A 23303-nucleotide genomic window follows, 5' to 3' on the forward strand; every position below is an offset into this window, starting at 1 on the left:
CCCTGCTTTCAGCGTACTTGCTCGATCCATCAAAATCAATTCCTGACAGCTTATCGAACCGCATCGAAAAAATTCATCTCTTGTCTCTGCCTTCTCGTTTTCTCTTTTTCAGCTTGCGTGGCACGGAGTTTCAACTCCTAAATCGAGTGCAAATGACATCTGCTTCCACTCAATGGAAAACCTTCCATAAACTTTTCTTTGATTCTTTTAATTCAACAAAGTACACCAATTCCTCTGATATTGGGTTGGCAACTAAGTGATTGCGGATTTTGTCAATACCACCTAATGACAAAACCCGCAATCACTTAGTTGCCAAGCCAATAGAAAGTTCTTGCCAAATAAAACATTGAGGAACATGTTAAACTCTGAAGATTTGCCAATATAATTGATCAATCTTTTATCAAGATACAATGGAAATCTAATAAACAAAGCAGAAAAAAGCAATGTAAGTGTTGAGATATGTATAATTTTCTGTGCTGTACTGGGTTAAATGCGTAGTGGGGATACTTGTATGTGAGCGCCAGTATGTGTGTGTGCGCAGCGTCTCGAAGACAAAAGAATGTAAACAGTCAGTCGAGGAACAGTCGGTTAAGAGTCGGGTATGGAAGAAAGTGCTGAAACACGGGCAAGTATGCATCGATGAATATATAAGGAATCGTCCATGAAATAAATATGTTATTGTTTTAATATTAATCCTCAATATTAATTAAGTGTTCCTATAACATTATTTCGGCTTCAAAGATCCACAATTTTCAACAGTAAGTTTTGTTGATGTTTGAAGTAATACGTAGAATGGTAAATGAAGAGGAATATTTCAGATGACCGTTTTCGCTATCAACGGAATTTCATTGGTAAATTAAGGGTCTCTTAATTAGGGAAGAATGGAAGGCAACGGAGCATAAAGCTGTCGAGCAAGCACAATTTCTCTGGGCGATATTAAAACGACGCCTAATATCCTGGACGGCTTGATATTAAGAGGATGACGAAGGTGAATCCCAAAGGAAAGCTGAAATGGGGTGAAGAAAGGGATCGTAAGCCGCTTACGGTTTCACGATGTCACGAAATGAACGAGCCACCAACTGCTTGTCGTTTTAGCAGCACGCATAAACCACACTCTACGTGGCTAGGATTTACAGACCTAGAAGATTCTTGAAATTAGACCAGCCTGCGTATATGCCTTCCATGATGCACAGATTAACTTGTTTTCCTACAAACATAAATTTCCTCCAAATTGCCAAAGTTGACAACTAAGTGATTGAGGATTTTGTCAATATCACCTAATGAGCCCAATATATGCATATTATTACTCTGTTGCTTAAATAATGATCAGTTTCACTGTAATTTTAGTAGCGTATGGTTAATTGAATTACAATTCAATTGATCTAACTAAAACACTAAACCGGTTTCATTATATAAAATAAATGCGATCTTTTTTGCAAAACTTTACACTTGTTCTGTGGTAGATCTTTTTAGCGATATTTCAACGTTTCGCTGTTACGTAAACTTGATTTTGGCCAAAGACGAAAACGCTGTTGCTTCATCGTTCGTTGTAAATTCTCCAACTCGTTAACTTTCGCACAAAATTCTTGACATTTTGTCGAAAAGTTTCCAACTAAATTTCACCTTACTACGAGCTAATTTACAAAGGATTTAACGAGGATATCCAAGTGCATATCCTTGTAAAAAGACGAGTGCCTTTCCATTAAATTGCAATGATTAAATTTGTTGAGGTTATTAGATGTATGAACAAAGAAACGTGTGGATAAATAGTAAAGTAGAAAATATATATTTTAATACAGAAGTGTAAATACAAGTAGGAATGTAATTTGAGCTGGTCCAGATCCGCACGCTAGCAGTGTTATTCTATGACAGAAAGCCCTGAAGCAATCGTCGTCTGTCTACTGTTTTTGGTCTGCCTTTGTCCCAGTCTTTTGTCTATACGCTGTCGATGGCTTCAGTACTTGAGAAAACTAAAAAGATCAGATGTAGAATTTTCTTAGAAGTGGTGACCACTTCAACAAAATTTATAACGATGATCAATGTGAACGTATGATATGTATTATGGCATATAAATATAAATAAATATAAAATTCATTCAAAGTTCACAGGTTCCAGTTCCAACTCAGACCTTCAGTTGTTCTACTTATGGGAATTTATTTGCACTCACCCAGCCGTCTCGCTATGTAAGGATAACATGGGGCTTATTCTTTTAAACCTAACCTGAAAAGCGGCTTACTTTAACGACTATCCTTTCACGATCTTATACATGGCGAAAGGAAATTTTAACGAAATTGGAACGGGAAAAGACAGACGATGAAGACGGTTTTCATTATACTCGTGGATATCCTTGATCCTTAATCCTTGTGGAAATTTCACGCGATCTGCTACCTTATGCGCTACAACATGTCAAATGTAATCAGACACCACCTCCAACTAGTAGGGGGATTCCGACGCGACGAGAAGCATTAAGCTCAACATTATGCGCATGGCTGACTAATAAAGATAGACTAATCGCGTTAAAATAACTTATTATCTAATAATCTAATGTATTATAAATTAATTGAAGCTTTTTCGATTACCAGCAATGAATTTATTCATTGGACTCGATTTTATTTATGTAGATAAAATAACTTATGTTATTATAATAATATAATAATTGTTAGTAAATAATTATTAGTTATATATAATAATTATTAGTAAATAATTTATATAAATAAATTGCAAAACGTCCAGTAACGATCATCGTCTCAGCAATTTTTTTAGCGTCCGATATTCAACACCACGTTAATTTAAGCCATTTATTTATCGTATTTTTATAAATTTTCGCTCGATTTTTTAAGTATTGGGTTGGCAACTAAGTGGTTGCGGGTTTTGTCATTAGGTGGTACTGACAAAATCTGCAATCACTTAGTTGCCAACCCAATAGATGTTAAGTGCATGGATACAGGAAAATAAGGATTTGCAAAATTTTTCATCTGTACGTGTCTTTTCTAGAATCTATTAGCTAAACCAAAAATGAGTCATTTTTCACGAAAATGAACGGTTTTGAAAATTCTGCCTTATGAACATTTGACAGACCAAGGTCTGAACTGTAGAAATCTGCGTGAGACCACCATCAGGTGATGGCATTGCCAATGCCAATTTTCCTGCTTACCGATTACTGGTCTTTGTATGATTACGGTGAGACGATCAGAAAAACAGAAAATAAGTGAAACCTAATTCAGTAATCATGATTCAGATGCATATAAAACAAGCCACACGGTAAATTAGGAGAAGCGTGTTTTGAAAAAGATATGTTTCAAATTCATGAGGATGTCACACATCAACAGTTGACTGTTTTTCACGTCCCATTTCCGAAAAACACGACCCTCATTTTCGGTTTCAGCGACCTGAAGAACGCCTAACAAGAGTCAAATATTTTGCAGTCCGGATACTGTACTGAGCCCGGAAATAATAATAGAACGAGATAGTAGGTTGTTTCAAGGAAATAACCATAAAACATTTTAGTCACTAAAACAAAAAAAAAAAAAAAAAAAAAAATTGAACAAGCAACAAACGAAAAAAACACGAGCGATAAATTGTATTAATTTTAAATAAAAGAAGATTTTTCAATAATAATCTAGAACATCCTACTTGTACAAAATCACGTTCAAAAGCATTCTTACTCGGCAAAAATATCTATTTTCTTTCACCCGTGAAGCATAACTCAAAATATTATTAGGTTGGCAACTAAGTGATTGCGGATTTTGTCATTACCACTTAATGATAAAATCGACAATCACTCAGTTGCCAACCCAATATATCGGTCTGTTTTTCTTCCAGCATCCGTTACAAGCGAAAGTAAAAGTTGACGAATCTATGACATTAAATTGTTAATAATATTTGTTAGACGATAAATAAAGACAATATAAACGAGCGAACGAGAGAGATTTTGTTCGAGGAAAATCGGAATGAGTTGCAGGATTTGACATTACCATCGAGTTGTTTGAAGGAAAAATGTTTCTTGTCAAAGGACTCCGCGTACCTACTAGATCATGTTACTTTGAATAATGCCTCTACTTTCTTTATAGTCTTATCAGCTTATCTTTAGCTTGCTTTATAAGCTGCTTTTCTTCTCCCATTTTTCAATAACAATTTCCTACTAGATAGATTCCAAGATATTTATATAACTATGTTTGTTATCGAGGAACCGATCGAATTAATTAAACATTATATTATAAATAAACATTATATCAGATAGAATCGAGTAAAAACTTTTTGGCAAAACATTTTTTTTTTCCATTGTTCTGCGCTACTTTTACTCCTCGTATAGGTCTAACAAAAGTTACAGTTGATGGTAGCTATATCTAGCGATGAATGCATGAAACAGATCCAGAGGAAATATGAAGTTCCTAAGATTCAATCTGCGAGGCTTCCAAGGGATCATTAAGATCCTACGCGTATGACAGAATGGAGCAAGGATTCTCGCTAGTAAGCCTCTTACTTTATTCGGGAATAAAAATCGCGGTGGCATTTCAAGGGAGAAGATAGCGAAGAAGCAGGATCTCTCCTTCTCAGGTTTTTAAAGCCATTACTCTCCCTTTATTCGTGGCGGTTTCGCGCGGAACCCGCTGCTACCAAAGGAAAAGTGCTTCCTTCGACTAGCAGGGAATTAGGGCTTTCAAGAAGCAAAAAGGAAGCATATCCTAGATCAGAGAATAAAAGAAGAGTTTTTCGCCGAAACTGTGATCGTGGTTACGCTTTTGTTGCCACTTTTGAAATACCACGCCAGGAAATTGCCTCTTAACCTCTACTTCTTAGTAAGTTAAACTTAATTTAGCTACACTACGTGTGGTGGATGATTAAATGTGTTGCTTTAAATGACGACACGAGTGAATACTTGTGATAGTCAAATATATTTAAAATCGTTCTAAATACACAGTACAGAGTTAATCGTCGTTCGCTCAATGCCGCTCGTATGCTAGGTAATGCTTACTGAATGCTCGATACTAACTGTCCTACAGAGCGTGTTCGTTTGTTTACACTGGTCGAGGAGTAGGGGAAAGTTTGAATTCGACACCGGTTGACGGTTGCACGTAACGGCGATATTATTTTGTCTGGAGTTTGTTTACTTTTAAATCCTGGACATCGAAACGGTGTTGATACTCCGAGGCAAAAAACACGAGTCACTCTCGATTCGAAGCGTCCTATGACTCATGTAGAAACGTATCAAGTTTTCAAGAGCGAGGAGCTGGCTAGCACGCGATACGAGATGACGAGAATATTCATAATAAAATAAAGGAGGAAAGGCATGACCGCATTACGACCTCGTTAAAATAATTTAAGTGCCTCGAGATCAGAAGATTTAACTTGCAATTCCTCGAAACTTCGATTATTAGCCCATATACCTTGTGACATAAGTTGACTCGAAGCAAGCGAACAGCGCACTGCGTTTAATTAGAGCAATTAAATTGAAATAGGAATTTCCAGTAAATTATACTGCCACGCGTCTCTATAGTCTCACTGACGCGCTATTATTATGCGAAGCAGCCTGGCGACCCGTCTTCTGCCGGAATTGAATTATTGATTTCGGCCAACGAATCGCGAACAAAACATGATGAGAGAATAATACGAGTTGATAAATATTCATAGGTTACAAAGAGAAAAAAATGGAATATCATGAAATAAATTCGTGTATCAGTGAGAAATAGAAATTTAAACGAATGAGCTGGCAACCGTTCGATTACAATTCTCTCGTTTTATCGAATTAATTCCCAGTTGCAACTGTTAATCCTTGCGTAACAAAACACGTACAAAATATGTTGTGAAAATAAAGATTACAGAAATTAATTGAAACAAAATGATGGAACAAGCAGGACAAATAAATGTATTGGGTTGGCAACTATGTGATTGCGGATTTTGTCATCAGATGGCAATGGCAAAATCCGCAATCACATAGTTGCCAACCCAATATATCGAAGAAGAATTATATAATTGTTATTAATAAAAAAAAAAAAAAGAAAACTTGAGCATACTCTTTGAAAAAGATGCAATTAAATGCTTTGTAACAGATGTTTTTTAATGGGAAAAAAAAGGGTAGATGATCGATGGTTGATGTCGCACTTAACTCAAGGTAATGCGGAAAAGCAAAGTAATCGTTGAATGCCGTGCTCAAACGAAGTTATTTGCACTCTCTACAAACGTACCGGTGCTTATACCAGAGACCATTCCAAAAAGGTAGCTAATGCTAGTTGCATATTTCACAAAGGTACGACCATATGTTCATTTTCTGGTATACATTTTAAAATAAACATTAGCTTACCACGGTACAGGAAGTTCACTTGCCATTAATTATTTGTAATACGGTTACGTATTTTTACGATTATTTGTAGTACGACGCAGGTGTACTATGTAGGTCTATTCAAGTATTGGGTTGGCAACTAAGCGATTGCAGATTTTGTCAATAGGTGGCCTTAGCACATTCTTTTGTTTTGTCAATGTGTTCAAAGCACCTAAACTATATTCTTTTCTTGTTATTTGGACTTCCATCTTTAATTTAGTAGAAAAATTAGAAAAATAGTTTCGTTTATAGCATACATGTATTAAAAAAAATTAAAATAGCTCGACTGTGTCAAGAAACTTGATTTATGGCTCCCTCATCAGCTCAAGGAAATTCATTTGACGCAACGCATTAGCATCTGCGATTCGCTTCTGAAACGCAACGAAATTGATTCATTTCTGAAACGACTGATTACCGGCGACCAAAAGTGGATAGTTTATAATGACGTTAATCGGAAAAGATCGTGGGTGATGCAAGATGAACCAGCCCCGACGACACCAAAAGCTGAGATTCACCAAAAAAAGATTATGCTGTCAGTTTGGTGGGATTATGAAAGAATTTTGTGCTTTGAACTTTTACCAAGAAACCAAACGATTAATTCAAACGTGTACGTTCAACGACTCGCCAAACTGAGCGATGCAGTTCAAGAAAAGCGGCCAGAATTGGCAAATCGTAAGGGTGTTGTTTTCCATCATGATAACGCAAGGCCCCACACATCTTTGGTCACTAACCAAAAATTATTGGAACTAGGTTAGGTTGTGCTGTCACAACCACCATATAGTCCTAACCTTGCGCCTTCAGATTACCATTTATTACGTTCCATGCAGAACTCCTTAAATGGTACAATTTTTAATGATGCTGATGATGTGATATCACATTTAATTCAGTTTTTTGCTGGCAAAAATCAGAAGTTTTATGAAGATGGAATTATGACACTGTCTGAAAGATGGCAAAAGGTCATCGACAAAAACGGACAATACCTAATTGAATAAAGCTATAGTTGTAAGTAAAAATTTTGAATTTTCTTTCTTATCACTCAGTTGCCAACCTAATAGACGCGTTGCGAAATTCGTGCACTTTTTGTTTTCTAGAAAACATGAGACAAGAGTGAAATTAGATTAAGTAGATAAGTATAATTAATCGATATGGAGAACGAATCATTAGATGGGAGATTTACATAGATCAAAGAAGCTGGATGAAAATTATTGCAATCTCGCATTATCATTCATATAATTACGATAAGAATTTAATTAACTCGTGAAGCATCCGCTCGTGAATGAGTAATATATTACAGAATAACGAAGCGGGATTAATCCGTGAATATGACAAGCATAATTATTCATTATTGCATAGCACAACGTTGATCGATCGCTAGATTCTAATTTTTAATTCCAGTTATGCAAATTTTTCGTTAATTAACCGTGTCTATCGCGACACCTTCGTTCTTTCGTCAAACTAGAATAAAAATCTCTACAAAGGTTACTTACAGAACGCAAGTAAACTTTACGAATTCTCACCAACGTTCTCATAGTTTAAATATTTTTTTATTGGGTTGGCAACCAAGTGATTGCAGATTTTTTCATTACCGCCTAATGATAAAATCTGCAATCACTTGGTTGCCAACCCAATATTTAAAACCGCCAATTATCATTTTCTCGGTTTCTTTTCTACTACTCATTCTTAGGCAAAGGCTGTAACAATAATTATTAAACAATTCGAAGCTTACTCAGTTACTAAACTAAATTAAAACGCAAACGTATGATTCACGTTCATAGTTCTAAGTAGCTCACAGTGTCTCTAAGACGATTGTCTATTGAAACTAGACGTACAACAGGTTGCAGGGTTATTTCCATTTCTGCTGTGTCTTGCATTTATTCGGCCTGTATTTCAACATAAACAAACGTCCTCAGGGACATTATCGTTAAAACCATAATTTATTTTCCATTGTATTTTGTGTTAAAAAATTATCGCTGTAATTCTAACTGTTATTCTTACCTTGCTATGCCATTTCACAATCGCTGATAATGATAAATGATAAATTGATGGATACTTCTTCAACGACCTACCCTATGAAAGAAGAGACTCGCATAGGCGTCAGCGTAAATGACCCCGCGCTTGACAAATGGCGCGAGCAGAACTGCCGCGTGATTATCAAATTGCTTGCTCGCGTGCAGCCAACTATCGATCAATTTCTATATTGCCAGGTATCAAGATCAATTGTACGATGGATTGAACATGCTGCCAAGATAGATCGGAATATTTGTTCGAACAGTCTCGCTTCGTCAAATTAATACAAAGTAGATAACGGAATTTCATTTCACTCTGGTTAACACATTGTTGACCGGTCTCGAGTTAACTCGTGTTTTCATGGTCAAATGTTATCGACCGGCCACGAGTAGACTCGTGATACGCTTTTTTTTCGTATCAGCGTCGTTTTCTTAGTGCGCTGTTGGAGATGACACAATGCAATTGTTTGTCAGCATAGCTCAAGCTGTGTCTCTCGTTTATAAGACCTTTGTTGTAAAACAAATGTCAACGACGATGGAATGTACCAATAAAGAATATTTATAGTATTTAAAACTCTTTATTATAATGATGCACCCTTCAGGCTTTCCGAACAACTAAGAGACCACGTGTTAGAAAAAATAGTCACTGGCAGAAAAACAAATCCGACTAGAGCGTGTAGAGTATGCTGTTCAAAAGGAAAACGCAGCGAAATTAGATATATTTGCAAAAGCTGTTGTGTATCATTACACGTAGGTGATTGTTACACTGTTTATCATAGGAAAAAGAAATATTAAAAGTTGAATAATAATTTATTAAAGTTTATTTATGTTGTTTTACTTGCACATCCAATTATGAAATAATAGCCGTTGACATGAGATAAATTCTCAGTAAAATTGCCGGTCAACAATGTGTTAAATATAGTCATATTGTATACAAATTGGCAAATTGAAGGCAACGTATGGTAACGCTGTAGTATCGTTAGCGTAATATCATATGATAGCTAGCTTTAATTATCCTACTTCCACATAGATAATTGCAGAAATGAAATTATATTTACACAACGCGATATAAACCAATACGTACACCGATCGATCCCATTTTTCTAGTCTTTCATTCTTCATCTTCTATAGCCGATTTCATGGTTCCATCCTTGAAAAATCTAACCTTCCTTTTTTTAGGATGTAGGATACGCGTAATATTGGGTTAGCAACTAAATGATTGCGGATTTTGCCAATAGGTGGTATTTCTTATTGTTGGTCCATCAAATTCCAGAAGTGGAAATTATACGAGAATTAGGTTTGCAAGTTGACGGCAGCGTTATAGATAGTAACGATAAAGGGAATTTAATTTTAATAATGGAAGAAAAAGCGGTACGAAATTACCGTACGCGACAATTAACATTACATACTAACATATTAATGGATTTTATTGTCAACCAGATCTATTGAGTTGGCAAATAAGTGATTCCGGATTTTGACAATAGGTGGCATTGACAAAATCCGCAGTCACTTAGTTGTCAACCCAATACATCACAATTAAATGTTCAAGTAAAATAAATAAATAACCACACACAGTAGCAATTGTAAATCGATTCCTAAACGATAGAAGATATTGTCTAAACGAAGATACTGTAGCGAGAAAGAAATTTGAAACTTCAAAATAGAAGATATCGTGTTTCACTAATCCTAAAATGTATGAGTAAACTCGAAACCTATTTGTGTTATCTGAGCCAAAGGAAAGTTGACGTTTCGAAGCTCTGTATACTATTTTTCACGTTGGCTTTATTAATTCATTTCAGGCACGAACAACGAGATCCTTTTTTAATAACTTTACGCTCAAGTTCTAGTTTCTTATTATCTTTTTCTTTTTCTACGTTACTCCATAATGTACGGATTTGGTAATACCATCTATTGACAGAATCCGAAATCACTTAGTAAGAACCTGGCATTCGTATAAAATTCCAATAGACATCTTTGAAACAAAGAAATGGAATTTTCCGCAGGTCAGACAACCGATTCTATCGCGTATAGGTAACGAGAGCGGACCATAGAACGTGAGAGCGACTTTAACTTCGTTAAGGATAACGCGAAAATCAAGTTAAACGATCCTCGCTATTTACCCCTTCTCACTCGCTGTCTCACACTACAGGATCCACTTAATTACAGGCCACTCTAGCAATTCACTCTAACGCCAATACTGTTTAACGTAATTTTTTGTTTAATGTAACCCGATTTTCACGATATCAAGATTCTGCTGAAAAAGATGAAACTAATTATTATACTATTATATCGGTATGTATGTACACACATGTACGAATACAAGATTATACATATACATGGTGAGAAAGCAACTGGGCGAATAGTTAAGACCCAAATGAAAGAATTATCGAACGAACTAAAGAATAGGATGGTTGTAGGGAATGAAGGAAACCAAGGCTGTTGATTCCGAGGATGAAGAACCTAACCGACATTTCTTTTCACTCCGCTGCACTCTGCGACTGCGTTCCAGATTTTTATGACGTATGCAGCGTGATAAAGTACACTTAACCCGAGCTCTTTTTGTTCCCACGGGTATTTCAAGTAACACACCGGAACGCTTTTTCTTTGAATTTTAAAATAACCCAGCTAACACGACCCATATACTACACAGCTCGTATGTATTGTGTTCACGCACTAATTGAAACGTAATGCAAAGATAATCCAAACTCGATCCACGTTTTTTATAAAAATCTAGTTGAACTCCTTTGCTGGTTCTCCCAGTATGCTACTATTCTACACATTTCCAAGAAATCACGTGGCACTGATTATTAGGAAAATATTGCATTGGCAAATAAGTGATTACGGATTTTGTCTATATCACTTATTGACACAATCCGCAATCACTTAGTTGCCATGACGATACGATCATCACGAATGTAACAAGGCTTATGAAGAACTCAGATAAGCAATTTGAACGAGACTCTTGGCTCGGTTCGACTAAATAGATGGAGACACGTAAACGAAAATGGACGTTCTTTCGCATTGAACGTGGCAACTAAACGAACAATCGAGGGGATTGGGGGTAGCTGCGCGGAACAATGTCCCATTATGAATTATATGGCCGCTCGTTTGGAAATTTGCCGGATTATCAACATCGTCTGGCGTTCAATCGCGATTATACGGAAGGGGAAGCGTGAATAATAGGAATCGAATGGCATCGGCTGTGAATTAACGTCGCAATACGACAAAGCTAGAAGCCATCATCTATCATAAATTACACGCAACAAGACTTTCGACTAGATATTGCTAATCGCCTACTCACCGAATGGATTAAATTAAATACACGTGTTTTAGGATACTGTTGCACATACTCGTCTCTTACGAATATTTTTTAATTTTATTTTCACATTTCAAAATCATCCGTGCTCGTATTACTTATTACGTTATTATATATATTATTTTTATTAAATATTATATATATTATATATATCATGTATTAAGAGACATCGCGTACGGTAATTAACTGGAAAAATTTACAAGATATCGATTGGAAAAGCGATCGTTCCTAGTTTGCAAGTTACCTCGACACTTTCCCAACGATAAGAAGTTTCTCCAGCTTCCCCAAATTTACGTAGCGCGCTTCATGGTGCCATTAGTCGATTATATTATTCATGATAGATTACCTTAGACACGAAGGGAGTACTGAGTAGGTGTACTCATTACTCACGCTTGTCTGCATTTTCTTTACACTGAAGACGGTAATCCCATCTCGCAGTACATGATAGGGAAACTACAGCAGTCCTGTGCTTGTACTTCCTCAACTCAAATTTACATGTGCGATTTTTTGCCTACGTTCGTGTTTGTAAATTTGAAAATTGTTATAAATGATCCTACTTAAAAAATTGCAGCAGACTTCTAATTGGAATTTTCTAATGGAAACCGCTACTCCTACAAAAGTATGTCATTTTCTCTTTGCAAAATCGTATCTATTGTAGTATCGTGGACAAATGGCCTAAGAAATATCGGGTGAACCATAAACAATATTGCAAGAAAGGGCCTGGGAGTTGTTACCGGGTGGTCGTTATCTGGAGAGTCGAGTTGTGAGGAGTTAGGTCGTGAGTGGGGAGTCGAGTTGAGTAGTTGTGAGTTGACAGTCGAGTTGTGAGAGTCGTGAATGGAGAGTCGAGTTGTGAGTGGAGGATCGAGTGGAATAGTCGTGAGTGGGGAGTCGAGTGGTGGGGAGTCGAGTGATGAGGAGTCGAGTTGTGAGAGTCGTGAATGGAGAGTCGAGTTCTGAGTGGAGGGTCGAGTAGAATAGTTGTGAGTGGGGAGTCGAGTGGTGGGGATTCGAGTTGTGAGTGGAGGGTCGAGTGGAGAGTCGAGTAGAGTAGTTGTGAGTGGGGAGTCGAGTGGTGGAGAGTCGAGTTGTGAGTGGAGGGTCGAGTAGAGTAGTTGTGAGTGGGGAGTCGAGTGGTGGGGAGTCGAGTTGTGAGTGGAGGGTCGAGTGGAATAGTCGTGAGTGGGGAGTCGAGTTGTGGGAGTCGTGAATGGAGAATCGAGTTGTGAGTGGAGGGTTGAGTGGAATAGTCGTGAGTGGGGAGTCGAATGAGAGGAGTCGAGTTGAGTAGTTATGAGTTAATAGCCGAGTGGAGAGGAGTGGAGTTGTGAGAGTTATGAGTGGAGAGTCGAGTTGGGAAGAGTCGAGAGTTGAGTTGTCGAGTTATTACGAGTTGTAAATTATTAGTTATGAGTTGTGAATTAACTATTTAGTTGTCTTAGTTATAGCACATTACTACATTTAGTTCACGTTAAATAACCATCGTTTCCTGTTTAATCCATTGTAAACAGATCTATCGATTAATAAACTTATCATATAGAATAGAAATCATTGGAAACCCTAATTTCTAATATTTCTAAATAAATAAAAAAAATCCTATACTATCGATCTTTTTAATTATTATAACCATTAACCCTTTGCTCGAAAGGCTATTTTCCTGAGATGAGAGCGCAGTATTGGTTCGTAAATAGATTTCTTTGCTCTTTATATTATTTGTTACGAAGTGTGAAATGTTACACTTTAAAATGAAAATAAAATATTTATGCTTAAATTCTTCCGAAATTATGGTTCTGGCAACGTCTCCGACGTTTGTTCAGATTCGACGATCGTGACACAAGTATTATAGTTTCGTAAATTTAGAAGCTGTAAAAAATGAATTTGGAAATTTGTTTAATTAATTTAATTCTGTTTAATTCTGTAAAAAAGCAAAAGAACGGAAGGCCACTTAACCACCTGCGATTTATAAAAACTTTAGTAGACCAGTTGAGAGGAGACAACCGCGAGATCGAGCTTCCACATCGACTATGCTAATTATGATGAAATTCGGTTAAATGGAAAACTGCATGTAATTTTAACAGATGCATTTTGACAGATGTTTTATAAATTATTGTAAAAAAAATACAGAAAAAATATTAAAAAATGATGTTCAAAAATGTAAATGTAAATGTTTTTTGAAGTTAATTTTTGTATAAAATCATTTTATATTAATATACGTCACATACGCGTTAAAATCACTTCGAGTTGCTGCTACACGCAACCGAAAAGGCTGTCGAGTGCAAACGGTTAATTCTTCCATGCAATTTACGATGAAATAAAAAATCAGGCGGAACAATTATCGAATGTGTTGCGATTGTTCGAAAATAATCGAGCCGCTACAATTTATTGTAGTTCTACACATATGTAATTCAATGACAGGCAACAACGTATCCAACGAAACTTATCGACTCACAATTGCTTCGCCAGAATGCAGTGCCTCGTTTTCCACATTTAACACATCAATAGGTTTGCTTTCGTTGATTCTTTTTTCTCATTGTACGACCTTTGTATTGTATGCACGTTCTTGTTAAAGGTTACGCTCGAAACGCTTTGCTACTAATTGCGATTGATACTTCGGAGAAAATGTCCGAATCGATCTCGATACCGTCAGATGATTAAGCGTCGAAGTGACATTGCGGTTTGCCGCGAATTTCTCCGATATCTAACCAACTCTCGTTCGCTTGCGATTAATTACAAGTCAATAGCGTTATCGTGTAATACTCAACGAAGATGAAATATCTCGCAACTTTCGTGAAAATCTATCGCTCTAGCTGTCAATTTAACTAAAATTTCTTTCACCCTACTTTCTTCGCAAGTAAAAACTCACTTATTTTCGCTTATAGTATTGGGTTGACAACTAAGTGATTGCCGATTTTGTCATTAGGTGGCAGTATATTCCATGTAACTTACTCCAAGTTTCTAACGAAAATCTTAGGACAATATCTTAAATGCCTCTTGACACGAACAGCAAAAAAACCGCTACTCATAAGAACAAACTTCTGTATTCTTCCAGATAATTCTCTTTCTTAACACATTGCGTACAGCGCTCTGCGCGCTCAACGCGCTTCCAGGGCCTGCACATTTTTGTGCGCATGCGTGGCAAGCAATGGGATGCATATATGCACATTTTTAATTTGCATTTTGAAATATTTCGCAACTTTTGTGAAAATCTATCGCTCTAGCTGTCAATTTAGCTAAAATTTCTTTCACCCTACTTTCTTCGCAAGTAAAAGCTCACTTATTTTCGCTTATAGTATTGGGTTGACAACTAAGTGATTGCTGATTTTGTCATTAGGTGGCAGTATATTCCATGTAACTTACTCCAAGTTTCTAACGAAAATCTTAGGACAATATCTTAAATGCCTCTTGACACGAACAGCAAAAAAACCGCTACTCATAAGAACAAACTTCTGTATTCTTCCAGATAATTCCCTTTCTTAACACATTGCGTACAGCGCTCTGCGCGCTCAACGCGCTCCCAGGGCCTGCACATTTTTGTGCGCATGCGTGGCAAGCAATGGGATGCATATATGCACATTTTTAATTTGCATTTGGTGTTATATTTTTTATTCAGTCTTTTTCTATGTCTAATCGCATCACTTAATTCCAGAATGTTGCTGCTATCACTGAATTCATTTTCGTCGCAAGTGTTGTTTGCTGCATCAGATAAATCATCAAACAACGATTTACTTTCACTTTCATTTTCTTTACATCTATGTGTCATTTTGCTACTTTTATAAAATTACGGCCTATTTCATAAAGCAATTTTTGTTATAAATTGTCGGTAGCAGATTGAAAATGTAAATGATTTTTAAAAAGCTGTTTCCTTACAAATTAAAACACGAACTTTGAAATAACAAAATGTACAACAATAAAACACATTATAAGGTACGGTAGACCATCAGCACAGATCTACCGATGCACTAGCTATACTGACTCATTGTTTTTACATGCTTCGTATGGCAACATTCAGTTGTTTTGCTAATCATTTGTCAGAAGAATGCGCAAGGCTTCATTACCCTGGTAACGTAACAAAAACATTTGTCTCTGGTTACTTAAGTCATCGATTTAGTCGAAAAAACATGAAAACGAGATATCTCGTGACCCAACCACAACACGTTCGGCTTGCTAAAAACGAGATATTTCGTAACACAGCCACAACGTTCAGCTTGCTAAAAATGAGATATTTTATGACCCGTACGCAATGTGTTAATATGCATAAGGACGGTTAAATTATCTATCCAGAATCGTGAATTTTGTTTCTTTGTTTTACAAACATACTTATGATACTCTATACTAATAACAAATACTTCTATACAAATGTATGAAATCTTTCATATAATAAAGCAATTTTGCGAAAACGTTTTGTAAAAGGGAAATACAAAAAGAAAAAGTACTTTCGATCAGGTTCATTATCGATCGCGCATAGGTTATGTACTTCGTGTAACGTTTTCGTTAAACGTGCACTCGTTCTTAACTTAACCTATTGAATTGGCAACTGATTGCGGATTTTGTCATTAGGTTGTAATGGTTGGTTATAAACCCAATATTTTCAATACATCGCAATGGTCGTTTTATTTTAAACGCGTAATCAAAGTTGAAACGAAATTAATAATATATATTTGAAATAGTCTTGAGCGAAATTCTTGGTTTCGAGCGCCGACGAAACTCTAATACAAACAATAACAGACAAGACAAAACTCAACGTATAACGGTCTGAAAAATTTCGAAATACATAGCCTGAGGTATCGATGCCGATGGTTTTGACCGCTGTGAGATAAATTCGCTGGATCGAAGTAAATACGTGATATCGAGGGAGGGAAATATGGAAACTAACAAAGTTGAAACAAAACCGATGTTTTTGATACATTCGACAGGAGCGAACGATTTTTAGAAAGAAAGGCGATTGGTATTATTTCTAAAGGGTTTTGAAATTTATCGGACTATCGAAACACAATGGAAAGTAGATTGAAATAGGGAGTGAAATAGAACAAAGGCGGTTTCATATTACCGTAACTATCTGTAATTGGATTTCAAACCGACTGGACACGCTTCTTCTTCGTTTCACGATCACTAAATAACTTTGTCTGTTTCTTCGTTCGCTATTATAGGATCTTATTATTATTTTATTTAAACATGGATTAAACAGGTGTTGGTTAAACAGGAAACGATGGTTATTTAACGTGAACTAAATACAATAACGTGCTATAACTAAGACAACTAAATAGTTAATTTACAACTCTCGTCACCACGGTTCCAACGCTCTCTCTCTCTCTCTCTCTCTCTCTCTCTCTCTCTCTCTCTCTCTCTCTCACGCAGACTGCACTCTCTCGGCAACGAAATGCACACTCTCTGACTTCTCAACTCACACTGACTGTTATTTCGTCTTTCTCCCTTAGCATCTCTTTGTTTCTTCTCATAGCCCCGCCTCGTACGTGTTCCGCAACCGTTTGTGGCCAGAGTCACGTAGGTCTTTTTCCGCGTAACTATTCGATTGAAGGACCAACGATACATAGATGGACCTGTCGGCACTTCGGCTTTCTCACGACATTGTTTATGGTTCACTCGATATCTCGTAGGCCATTCGTCTACAATACTAGACTACTTTATACGTAATGGCTAAACGAGTAATAAATTAGAGGGAATAAATAACGTGGAAAGATTTTCAAAAAGAATTTCGATTCTTTTCGTTTGTTAAATTTTATCTCTCTGATAATTGGAATTTTAGTGGCGCGGAAACAGCTTTGCATTTAAATTGTTAAAGCATCCCGTGCAATTTAAAAGCACAGTACGATTCTTGAATAATAAGCGTGTTCGCTTGCAACAAAAAACTACTTTTTAATAAATAGTAATCTGGTTTTATTTTTCACGCGCTGTTACAGTACAAACGTCGATATATTAAAATCAAATCGATTACGATACTTCAACATGATCAACATTTTCGCAAGTTTTTATTTTATGTCATCGGGTTTCAGGATATCGATAACCAGCATCGAAAAAGAAAGAAAGAAAGAAAGAAACCGCGCCTTTTCATTTCCATCCAATTTCCGATAGCGAATACCTGATTATAAAGTTTATATCAGCTTCCCTAATCTTATTGTTAACTGTTCACAAAGGTAAATGCGCTTCAAGCATATTAATCCGATTGGAAAATAATAATTTAGTATAACTTCTTATATTATATATATTATATTCTCTTATATTATTTATATTATATTATAATATATCTTATATTATTAATTATATTATAGTGTAATTTCTTAGTAGTGTAATTTCTTTCTTATAAGAAAATAATAATAATTGAATTTGTCGAAATCTTCCCTTATCACTTAGCCAACCGCGCATTTTTCCAAGTATCAAGGACTAATATTCGCCACTTAAAGAACAAACAAGTGTAAAAATTATTTAAATGGTTAATTATATTTGCAGTAATGATTTTGTTTAACGATTTAACATATTGTTTATACAAAACATCAAATTAGAAGTATATATTAAAATTATACAAAAATATAGGTAAAATTGAAAACATTAAAGATGACTAAAGATAAATAACGCGACTTGAACGTGAAATTAAAAATTCATTTTGCACTTTAATATTTTTTTTGCAGTGTGGTATCGCTCGATTATAACGTTATTTAATCATAGCTGATAGTGTAGCTTTTTAATTAATTTTAACGCCACTAAATTGCTGTATTTTATTATATTTATAAAAGCAGAAACAGTGACAAAAGTAAACAATAACTGATAACAACAACAACAAAAAAAAAAAAAAAAAAAAAAAAAAAAAAAAAAAAAAAAAAAAAAAAAAAAAAAAAAAAAAAAAAAAGAAAACGCGTTGCTAAAGTCAAAAAAGGATATCTCCCAGTTCAGTCACGCAGCGATGTTCTTCATAGAGGGCAGATCTCTCTAAGTGTTAAGATATAAACAATGTACAGTATCAATTGATACCAATCGATAACAATGATAATCAATTATTTGACTCTTTTTCAAAAATCTGTTATGTCGCTGACTATTTATTGGCAATAACAATATCAATTGACTTACCTATAGGTAATGAAGGCAAAGACCAGAGCAACCAGAGACAAACTTCCGCCTAGAACGACGATGAGACTCAGCACGCCGTCTTGATCGAACGAGCTGGCAATACCCGTAGATATTCCATTAGACAGTCCACCGTTTGATTGGGGAAGCCCGTGGATTGCTCCCGTGTAAAGTGTCTCCATTTCTTCGTTACTCTCGCATCTATTCAAGAACACTATATATTTATTGATTCTATTTTTACTTTCTTCAGAGTAATTTACGATACAAGTAACTAATTATTCCAACTTTTTCTTAACACGTTGAATGCCATGGCGGTTACCGGTGCCCCCACACGACACTCAACTTGACTGTGGCGCCGCGGTGGTCACCGATGACAGGCGCATCAAGGTTAGTAGAAATACATAATTTGAACAAATGTGAATAGTTATAAATTTGTTGTTATTACCATTGTTACTACAATGGTGTGACGAAATTAATGCAGTATAAAATATATAAAAATAGTTTTACTTATACATGAAATATACATCCATTATGTGCGTCCCCCACCAGTGGCTGTCAAACATGGAAAAAACACGCTTTTTCCGTGTTTTACCTTAACGAACAATAACCCTAAGGAACATTTCGACTTGAAAGACGTTTGATGGCAATTAAGGGCTTTGACAGTAAAATAAAAAATGCTAAATCTTGTGACGGCTCTTTAGGATTATTGCGGATCCGAATAAGTATGACCGAGGGATGGATTATGGTTTGTGGTAGGCCCCGGGACGTAATAACATAGAACAATTATTTAGCAACGCGAAGAAACAATATAAGATAATTAATAATCGCGAAAAATAAGTAAATCGAGCGAAATTGCACTACAGCGCCCTGGGGGTCACCGGTAACCTCAGTGAGATAAATTCATTAATGATGATTATACTCCGTAACATATTTCTTGTGGGTAATATTTCAACATTATATGTATCGCATAATAAAGAAATTCATCGTGGCGCCACGGCCAAACCTTGTAAAACTGGTGTGGTATTCAACGTGTTAAAGATACAGTACAATATATCTAGGTAGACAACCATGCATAAACATTTGGACACTTCCACGTTATTGCAGATGTATAAAATACGCGACGGAGAAAGTTCTTTAATCTAATTTTTGCCTTTGATCTTGTCTCGGACAACTATATACAGTTAGTGGATATCGATAAAACGGTAGCTGATATTAATTAATGATTTCAAGTGTATTTGCTCGATGTTAAAATTTTTAAATGGTTAAAATATCTGCTTCCAAACACATTCTAAAAATTTTAATAAAATTTAGCCCATTTATTCGAAGAAGTAAAGAATAAAAAGCTAAGAAACATTCTTCTATCATAATGTTGGAAATACAGTAAAAGTATCAATGTAAAAATGTCCAAATACTTATGCATAGTATTGTACATACAAGTTTAAGAACACTGAAACATTGTCGTACTATTCAAAGGGCAACGATATAATTTTTATGCGTTTGAATATACAGTTTTTATTTGAAATATAACATACAGTGTTTATTCGATTACTTAAATTCTGAATCTTTGAGATAATCTACGTGTCATCTATTGGGTTGACAACTAAGTTACTGCAGATTTTGTCAATAGGTGGCCTTAGCACATTCTTTTGTTTTGTCAATCTGTTCAAAGCACCTAACCTATATTTTTTTCTTGTTATTTGGACTTCCATCTTTAATTTAGTAGAAAAATTAGAAAAATAGTTTCGTTTATAGCATACATGTATTAAAAAAAATTAAAATAACTCGGCTGTGTCAAGAAACTTGATTTATGGCTCCCTTATCAGCTCAAGGAAATTCATTTGACGCAACGCATTAGCATCTGCGATTCGCTTCTGAAACGCAACGAAATTGATTCATTTCTGAAACGACTGATTACCGGCGACCAAAAGTGGATAGTTTATAACGACGTTAATCGGAAAAGATCGTGGGTGATGCAAGATGAACCAGCCCCGACGACACCAAAAGCTGAGATTCACCAAAAAAAGATTATGCTGTCAGTTTGGTGGGATTATGAAAGAATTTTGTGTTTTGAACTTTTACCAAGAAACCAAACGATTAATTCAAACGTGTACGTTCAACGACTCGCCAAACTGAGCGACGCAGTTCAAGAAAAGCGGCCAGAATTGGCAAATCGTAAGAATGTTGTTTTCCATCATGATAACGCAAGGCCCCACACATCTTTGGTCACTAACCAAAAATTATTGGAACTAGGTTAGGTTGTGTTGTCACAACCACCATATAGTCCTAACCTTGCGCCTTCAGATTACCATTTATTACGTTCCACGCAGAACTCATTAAATGGTACAATTTTTAATGACGCTGATGATGTGATATCACATTTAATTCAGTTTTTTCTATAGTTTAATTCTATAGTTCTGAGCAAAAATTTCGAATTTTCCTTCTTATTTAAAATACGCAATCACTTAGTTGCCAACCCAATACCTAATAACAGCATAAGAAGCTTTGATTTATGATTTGTACAGGAAGGGCGAGGGAACGCGGAACGCCGATTGAGATTTATGACCCTCGATATCCTGTACACGCGTAAATTAGATATTAATCATATAACGTTTTATACCACGGAGCTAAGGAATTACCATGGCTTTAATTACAATAAGTCTCGTATATTTGCGTAAGAATAATGAAATAAAATATTATACGAGTGGTTTTAGATCGTAGTAGTACCCAGAGTAATATTCTTTTCAACTGGTTCTGCTGAGGAAAATTGAATTTGTGATGGAGCCTCGCGTGTCGCGGGAGGGGCAAATTGAAACAGGCCTGGTAATTTCCTGTAAAGAGGTGAATCAAAATGGCGCTCGACACCACCAGCCACAAATTGCGGCCTTCCCTTACAGAAGTTGCCAGTAATAGCGAGAGCATTTATAACTACGCGTAACCGTTACTAATCAACCAAGCTAATCTATCAAGTATTATAAACAGGCTAAAGGGCAACATTTTCGTCTGACTTCAATCATTATCATTAAAATCGATTAAACATCGACGAAAACAATACAAATACTCAATTTGTTTTTCTTTACGCGAATTCGTCATTGAAAAACCAAAAATAAGAGAAAGAATTTCTTTCGAATGGTGTGAAGCTCTCAAAAAAACGTAAACAGATTCCATTGTCCATTTCTTGGAGAAGCGCACTGTTAAAGGCTCGCAGACAAAGTCGTTTGATCTTTGAAAAAACTGCTGGCTAATAGCCGCAACGATAGCAAAACTGTGTCTCGCGTGTATTTTTCTATCCGGTTTCCAAGCGGACTCGATATTTAAATGTAGTGACCTTATCGTTTTGATTTCCAGTTCGATTCACAAGAACGCTTGTTACAGTTTACAAACTTGCAATATCACCAATGCACACTTTTTTCTGGTACTTAATGCTTTCACAAAATTTTTTTTCACAAAAATTACGTATTAAGAATCACGTGATCAAAACAATTGAAAAACAAACACTCGGAGAGAAAACTTACCTTACGAGATGGAGAAATAGTTAGTACGATGAAAAAGTATGGGCAGACGTTGCGCGATTCCATGGATCGTTTGACAGCCTCTCGAGCGAGCCACGTGTCAGTAAACACGTGCTACAAGAATGCAGATCGCGTGTTCCTCCGAATTAACGGGTGCTCTTGGAAGAAAGAAAGTTACTGGAGTAGGCCGCATTGTTCGACACTCGTCGGTTGCGCCGCGTGTGCAGCAGCATCCTCGAAACGTGTTCGCGCTCAGACACCGGTCGATCAATCTCTTTTCGCTTGCGAGAGCTGGATGCACAGGATCGCCTTTCTTTACCCACCGAGCGACCCACCGAATGAGTAAATACTCGCGATCGAAATATACACGCGAACGCAGCTACTCCGATGCTACCACCTGTCAACATCACCGTTTTATCGTCTTCCCTATCTCTCTCTTTTCTTATCGACATCTTAGATTCTTAGTACAACGAAGAAAAATCCCGTGAAACACTAGATATTTACCTGTTATTAAAAAAGATGCGACTTCTGTTGCAAAATATCGCGTTTGTTTCGTTTAGCTACCGATCGACATTCATGTGTCAAAGTGGTCGACCTATCTAATAGAGATATTAACAAATATAAGATTTCGTTTCTCAGTGACATCGATTACTTTTCTTAATTATTTGCACATTAACGCGTCTAAAATAATACAATATAAGTCGACGAATGATAATGCATTAAATCATTACAATATATCATCTGTTATTTGAAATGAATGAAAATAAATAGTTACGTTCGTTTGAAGTATGACAGATTTTGTATAAAGAAAGCACATCTTTTTTTGTTCTACAGAATAATTAACAAACGTATAAAAAATGACAGGATCACTCGAAAAAACACGTTGCTGATTGACGCAACGTGATCATCGATACTAGTATTTAATGAAAAATTACGAAGCAACAAGATACGTACTAACTCCTCGAGCAACGGCGGCGAACTGCAACTAAATTTGTTCGCGCTCAACTCGTTCGCGCATCCTACGTTGCGCATACACTCGAAGAAATAGTGGGGAATAAAAGTATTTGGGAAAAAAG

The 23303-nt window shown here is 36.1% G+C and overlaps 1 protein-coding gene and 1 long non-coding RNA gene across 6 annotated transcripts in view; one reads left to right on the forward strand and one right to left on the reverse strand.

Moving 5' to 3' along the window:
• The window catches only part of LOC139996823 (adhesion G protein-coupled receptor E3), a 76115-nt gene extending 52886 nt beyond the window's left edge, over nt 1–23229 (reverse strand). The window contains exons 1-3 of one of the 5 annotated variants that reach the window (XM_072021344.1): nt 23182–23229; nt 22231–22624; nt 18722–18919 (exon numbers count right to left, since the gene is read on the reverse strand). In XM_072021344.1, the coding sequence (XP_071877445.1) occupies nt 18722–18900 (179 nt within the window). In that variant the 5' untranslated portion in view covers nt 18901–18919; nt 22231–22624; nt 23182–23229. Of the gene's footprint in view, nt 1–6301; nt 6343–18721; nt 18933–22230; nt 22625–22731; nt 23136–23181 lie in introns of those variants that run through there. The other 4 variants (XM_072021346.1, XM_072021345.1, XM_072021343.1 and 1 more) reach the window with 4 other exon arrangements.
• Nucleotides 454–2624, forward strand: LOC139996840 (uncharacterized). Its single transcript, XR_011802396.1, has 3 exons — nt 454–629; nt 712–758; nt 819–2624. It is a non-coding gene; the product is annotated as an uncharacterized lncRNA (long non-coding RNA).
• Nucleotides 23230–23303: the final 74 nt, after the last annotated feature.

Source organism: Bombus fervidus, chromosome 19 (genome assembly GCF_041682495.2).
Source record: "Bombus fervidus isolate BK054 chromosome 19, iyBomFerv1, whole genome shotgun sequence".
Classification (NCBI taxonomy): domain Eukaryota; kingdom Metazoa; phylum Arthropoda; class Insecta; order Hymenoptera; family Apidae; genus Bombus; species Bombus fervidus.